The 7,019-nt window shown below is 30.4% G+C and overlaps 1 protein-coding gene across 1 annotated transcript; it reads left to right on the top strand.

Annotated features, from left to right (window-relative positions):
* The first annotated feature begins 275 nt into the window (after window positions 1–275).
* Window positions 276–5,950, top strand: LOC105321368 (ficolin-2). The gene is made up of 6 exons (XM_066074226.1): window positions 276–583; window positions 685–703; window positions 2,647–2,729; window positions 3,246–3,342; window positions 3,655–3,819; window positions 5,471–5,950. The coding sequence occupies exons 1-6, from the start codon at window positions 320–322 to the stop codon at window positions 5,707–5,709; spliced, it is 867 nt and encodes a 288-aa protein (XP_065930298.1). The 5' UTR covers window positions 276–319; the 3' UTR covers window positions 5,710–5,950.
* The last annotated feature ends 1,069 nt before the right edge of the window (window positions 5,951–7,019 follow it).

The following is a 7,019-nucleotide window of genomic DNA, read 5'->3' as shown; positions in this document are numbered from 1 at the left end:
TCGTAATTAGATGACTATTAGTTTATCAATATTTTAAATTGTAAACAAGAATGTACTTTAAATGAATAGTTTTAGGTAAACTGGAAAGTTTCTAATAACATAATGACATAGGACATTTTATTAAAGTTTCAAACTAATTTGTTGTATATTGTTCCCTTAAAAATAGGTTTTAATTGTGTTTTGTTTTGTTATAACTATGGAAATATTGAATAGTTCCATAGTATATAAAATCGAACTTCACATGGACAGACAAGAGACAATAGACAACATGAAGCTCTATTTATTAATTTGTTTTCTTGCCTTTTCTGAAAAACTCGCAATGTGTTATTCATCCACAGCAGAAAACAAATTTCGCTCAGTGCAATCGGGCAACACAACATCAAATTCGTGCATTCTCGACGAGTTTCCGATAGATAATCCGAAAGTTTCCGCTCGATTACAATGTGGTATGCCTTGTAATGCTCGTTCACAGTGTGTTGGGTTTGATATCATAGAAAGCATATCAAAAACGTGTCGTCTTCTGCGTGGATTTACCGCTCTTATACCATCTCACACGATATCAGAAGCCGTCAGATATGAGAAGGTACATAGAATAGAATTTACGTTCTTATTTATTTAACTGTGGTGGCTATTCATATTATTTTTGAAGATTTGAATTCATAATTTTTTTCTTGGATTTTTTAGTTCACCGGAATCAGTATTGGTAAGATCTTACAAAAACTGTTTTACTTTCATTTAGCTATATTCAAGTTTGTCAATGTATAGTATTGCCTTGTTATATTGATCAAATCATGTTTCATTTTTTTTATTTGATTGTGAATTGCCGTACCACATTTGACACTCCCTAAAAAATAAAAATTAAAAGGCTTAGTGTATTCTGATTTTTGTTTTGAAATAAACACAGATTAAAAAATTCATCAGAAATCTTTTTCTATATCTTTGTAAAATTTGATTAAGTGTATGAATGAATAAAAAATATAATAAAAATTTGGGGAAAAGGACAACTTTTTCAATCAAAGACTGACATTTGAAAATTATAGTGTTATAGCTTTGTGGAATTAATCACAAATCGTAAAGTTAAGGGCGTTCAAGTACTTTTCCTGGGATCTTTTTTTTTTTTAAATGACAACAAGGAAGAGTTCTACAATTCAATATTACATATAAAATCGACAAAAAACAAGAAGGTTTAAATTGGAAACCTTTAAGTTTTGAAAAAACAAAGCTCTGTCAACTGAGCTTAACAGATAAAAATGAAGTTTCATGTAGTGCTAGTAAAAGCGTGGCAGTATATATACATACTATCAATTTCTTCTCATTTCTTTTAAAATGTTAATCTTTTAAAAGATCTCACACATTTAAAATTTCTTTAGGCGGGTTATTATGTTGGGTTCAAAAGTAACAAATTATATTTATAGTAGAAACGTCCAAAGTAGGCACGAACTCGAGACCATTCGTTTTAAAAGACTAAAGCTCTGTCGACCTAGCTTAATAAAAGGTGAACCCACTAGATAGGGCTACAACTCAAGCGATTCTAAGGTGGACGTAGTAAACCTGATATAAAAACTATCACATATTTAAGATAACATAAATAAATTTACGAAAAAGGCTGGTATGTTAAGGCAACTCCAAGCTTGATGATCTTAGAGACTTTCGTCATTACAAAAATTGCATTTTGTAGACAAAAATAATTGCATCTATAATAACAATGGAATATGTTCACTTAGGAATTATATTTATGCATCGGAGTCGAGTCCCTCTTTGAAATTTCCTTGCCATGGCATAACGTGACAATTAAAAATAAATCACGATTTCACCTAAACAAATAATTAAAAAGTGTAACACTCCTGCGGGGTTCATTACAACGTATGATACCATAATTTGACCAGTATTTAGTTTATGTTTACTACATTGTAACTATATTTTTCCCCCCAAAAAGTCATTATTTACCGAAAACTCTCTCAACTCTTTCAACTTTTTCAATTTCACTAAAGATACTATGTAATTTCCATTTACGCCTACCAAACAAATGGTTTCTAACAGGACTCTTCAAGTTTTCTAGATCATATCCTTCTTATGTTTGCAAAATTCATATTTTAAATTGTGTGGGGTTGTGTTTTACCCTTCTCTTTTTATACACACTGGCAGAGGAAAAGCCGGTCGAACCATATTAATGCCTGTCTGCTTAATTTATTACACTTCCGGATGAAACAAAATATTCATGCTCGTATTATTCTGAATATGTCCTAAATAACATTCACTCATCTCAATCTTGGGTCTCCTTGTTTACACTTCTCTCGGCATTGATCTTATCTATATGTATAAAACATGCTAGTGACGTCAGCAATGAATATAATATGTATTAAAGAGAAATTGAAGATAAGTTTCTTTAAAAGAGTTTCCAGTGAGTTTTTTTGCCTGTAGTATTTATGATTTGGGCAAAGTATTAGTATAAAAATGACGGGTTTCTTTAGTTAATATATAATACTTATATTATGTGTTGTATTGTTGATCAGGGGAACTTTTTACACAAATCACCGCTGAAGGTTGGCTTATTATAACCGCGTACGTTTCCAATTTTCCCCAAATAAGGTGACTGCTTGGTTTTTTTTTTTTTTGTCTGAAGTTTGTATTATTTTTTCTTTGTAGGTACAGATTTTTATTGCTCTGTAAAATTAACAAATGGGCAACACATATCTACCTTATGTAATCAGGGGAACCATGAATGGATGGTCTGTTGTTCTCTCTCTCTCACTTTCTCTCTCTCTTTTTCTCTCTCTCACTCTCTCTCTGTGTGTCTCTGTCGCTCTCTGTCTCTTTCTGTCTCTCTGTCTCTCATTGTTATTTTCTAGATTATTAATAATATGGTAATATGAAACATGTTGCTTTTACTTGTGTCTTATCGTCTAACGTTATATAGAATTTATTGCATAAATGAGTGATTTTTCAAAGATATTTTTACATTTATAAGTTATTTCAAGGAAATGCTTCAGATTACTAACGTGTATATTACTAATAATAATGAATGCAAAAAATGAATTGGCTAATCATATCTACCATAGGTAATCGGAGGAAACATCGATGAATAATTCTCTCTCTCTCTCTCTCTCTCTCTCTCTCTCTCTCTCTCTCTCTCTCTCTCTCTCTAAGTTAGTGTATGTAACTCTTTTACATGTAAAACACCTACATGTACTACAAAAAATGATTTATATTTTGTTTCCTTTGATATTTTTTATCATTGTAAAAAGCTCATTCAGAGACGGTTTGATGGATCAGAGAATTTTACGAGAGACTGGACAGACTACGAAGATGGATTTGGATCTACAGAGTCAGAGTTCTGGTTAGGTAGGATACTTGTCAGAAAGAAAACACAAAATAATTATTATGGTAAAACTTGAAGCAGAAATACATACTTTCTTAAAAGAAGGGAGGATAATTCTTTTTATCCTTTTTGTAAAATAATAATACATTGTTACAACGTATTGATGTTGTGATTTACTATATTTAAATTTTTTAATTAAGTAAATTTTAACAATGTCGAGTATTTTATCTAGGAATTTTAATTTAACAACGTATACAAGCGTAATTAAAAATATTCCTAATTTACAATTGGCATATTAATGCTTTTCTCAGGGTATATAATGTGTCCAAATTTAGGTAACCGGAATATCCATGAATTAACAAATGATAGCTACACATATCTCAGAATAGAAATGATGGACCATGATTGTGTTTGGAAGTATGCAGAGTATTCGACCTTTTATGTCGAATCTGAAAACTGGAAGTATAGACTGCATGTCAATGGTTATTCAGGGAATGCAGGTATTTTTGTTTAGATAACAGTGAAATAAAAATTTGTGACAATGAAAATTGTAATCCAAACTATACACAGTGTCGACATCGTTATGTTGATCATTACTTAGTCGACACTGTGTCTACATCGTGCGATTTCTTTTTTGTTTACATCGTTGATATCGTCATTATTACAATGTTGGTCGACATCGAGTCGACATCGTTTCTTCGTATACATCGTAACTTTTATATCTTGTTTATGTCATCGAGACTGTCGATAGCGCAATGTTAACCAACATCGAGTCGACGTTGTGTTTACGTTGAGTGCCTTATATCTTACATTTAATCTTGTTATCCAGTTTTATTGACGATGTTGACATTTTGACCAATATACGATTGACATTTATCAACATCATGTGCCTTCTTTCTTGTTTACAATGTCGACATTTTCAACATCGCAATGATGATCGACATCGAGACAGTATCATGTCTTCATCGTAACCCTAGATCCTGTTACATCGTCGACATTGTTACATCTCAATGTTGACCAATACCCAATCTACATCCTAATCTGGTGTCTATATGCCCTCTCTCGTGTTTAATTCGTCAACATCGTCGCAATGATGATCAACATCGAGTCGATATCATGTGTACATAGTACATTTCTTTTATTGTCTACGATGTCTACGATAAAAAAATATCTGTGTTGTGAACAATGCAAACTCAATATCGGTTCAATATCGTATACATTGGAATGTTGGCAATTCCTGATATATAATTTTCGAAGAAATGTCGACAATGTCGACGATATAAACTCAATATCGGTTCAAGATAATCTATGAGGCAATCCCGACGATGTAAACGTGAAAGAAATATATCGGCAATATCGACAATTTAAAATCGATACCGGCTCAGTAGCCTACGGTCTTACATTATGAATTACATTACAATTACTTGCATAAAACCTTCAATTAAATTGCCATTTTCATTACAAGGATTTTTAAATATAATTAATTAAATTACAATTACTTTGAATATGTAATTTTTTAAATTACACAATACGTTTGAAAACAAAATAAGGCAGAAATGAAATGTACAAATTTTGTCATGAAAATTTAATATTGATTTAGTTACAACACCTACACATGTTTACAGTTTCATTAATTTGTCTATTGGTCATTAAGGGAACCCACTCAAATTTGGCAACAAAAACTTGAAAAACCCTACTAGAGCAATAGCTCAAGGCAAACTGGCAATTAAAAAGAATGACTTATATTTGTTTAACAATTCAAATAACATTCATTTTATGTGTACTATAAACATAATTTTTAATCAAACTCAATTAATAATTAGAAACATTTATTATTCCAATAAAATACTAGTAATAATTTTCTTTTAGGTAAAACTGATTGAGCATACCATCAACATGATATGGTTCCTAACAATTTTGTGATTAATTACAACCATTTACCTTTACAAATAAGCATTACCCCATCCTTGACTTAAGACCACATAGATATTTTTACATGTTTTTATCACATGTTTTATTTGTTTTACTAAGGTTTTGTTATTTCCTTAACTTATTAAACTAGTTAAAACGTTTTAAAATAAAAACAGAGTACATTTTCAAAAACATCATTTTATTTTTTTTATTTTATTTATATGTTATTTTGTATTCCAGAAGACAGTATGTGGTACAATGACGGAATGTTCTTCAGTACGTACGACAATGACAACGATATACGGGAAAGCAATTGTGGATTGGAATATCACGGAGGGTGGTGGTATAGCAATTGTCACTGGGCAAATCTTAACGGGGAGTATGGAAACACAAATTATGGCGAAGGGATTGAGTGGAAAACCTGGAGAGGTCATGGTTACTCAATGAAAGAAGTCAGAATAATGATTCGAAAACCCTGACATTGAAAGCTATTGATAATTCATTAAACAGTATTAGATCTACTTTTTTAACTTGAAGCAATTTCGATTTACCTACTCGTGTTTCCATTTGTATACTCAGAATGTGTGGGTTAACGTTTAGATCTTTTTAAATCGTGTATCCGAAATGATTAGAGTTAAATTTAATATCCTATTTTAGACTAAACATCTTTTCAAAGGGCATTTTCAATAACATGTCTTCTGTAAAATCTTTTAAATTTAAAAATTTGGGTCTGTGTATTCTAGTAAAATACAGTGTATAAAGGTGTATATCTTGTATAAAATCTGTTCAATAAAATTTATTACAATAAACCAAAGTGAAAAATAAAAATACAGTTATTCTAACTATTCCTATTTTGATCTTTGAATTTTTTTCAATTTCTCTATTGTTTTTAAGGTGAGCGTTGTCATTGTGCTTTTATGACGTTATAATAAATAAGAAATTAGAGGAGGTCATTTTAAATATAATAATATAGAAAAGTATAAAAAAAAAGTTCGCGTCTGAAATATTACACACAGAATAATTTTATCATCGGTGTTATTTTTCAAAAATATTTGGATGAATCAATTGTTCAAATCTTGTGTAACGCTTTAAATAAATAGAAAAGTATGGTGTATTTGATATTTTGACAAATTTTGATGACATTTAGATGAAACTCAATAAAAACAGTAAAATATACTTCGTCGGATATTTTCCCTAACTTATTCTTTAAAATTGAAATAAAAAAACCAACTGCGTGGTTGGATATTTAGAAGAGCGGTTAGGGATGAAAAATCCAAACTGAAATGGATAATATACACATGTAAGTGGTCTTAATTCTGTATGTTGCAGATGACTAAAAATATAAACTGTTTTAATTGTTTTTATTTCAAACCAGTGAATGGGCATTTAGTGTATCTCTCTCACCAGAGGTCGTGCTTCGCAAGCAAATGAGTATCAAAACTAAAATCGCCCATTGAAGATACGAATTGCCTCATTTTATTTATTCATTATTTGTCAAATTTAACTTCTGTGTTTACTTTAAATAAGCGACCAGTAAATATATACAATCTTAACGTAATCATTCAATATTATTTCTTTGCAAGTATATATTATAATCCAAAATAATCTATTGTAAGATTCTTTCAAGCTCGAAAAACTCTGAAAAAAGGACGGAAGACTGAAATAGATATTAGTTCAATAGACAAACAACATCAGCAATATATGTTAAAAAGCATGTAAACATAGAACAAGTTATGTAAACTTATCGTATTTAGCGTGTACGATATTTGGCGAACAGATTAGCTTGAAT

Source organism: Magallana gigas, chromosome 10 (assembly GCF_963853765.1).
Source record: "Magallana gigas chromosome 10, xbMagGiga1.1, whole genome shotgun sequence".
Taxonomy (NCBI): domain Eukaryota; kingdom Metazoa; phylum Mollusca; class Bivalvia; order Ostreida; family Ostreidae; genus Magallana; species Magallana gigas.
Note: the sequence above shows the minus strand (reverse complement) of the source record. Positions and strands in the feature narration are given on the sequence as shown.

What these genes read in the sequence shown, in the direction of transcription:
- LOC105321368 (XM_066074226.1), top strand. Translation starts at nt 320, where the DNA reads ATGTGTTATTCATCCACAGCAGAAAACAAATTTCGCTCAGTGCAATCG. An exon ending in AGAGTCAGAGTTCTGGTTAG is followed by an intron (nt 3,343 to 3,654) that starts GTAGGATACTTG and finishes GTCCAAATTTAG; the next exon opens with GTAACCGGAATATCCATGAA. An exon ending in TGGTTATTCAGGGAATGCAG is followed by an intron (nt 3,820 to 5,470) that starts GTATTTTTGTTT and finishes TTTGTATTCCAG; the next exon opens with AAGACAGTATGTGGTACAAT.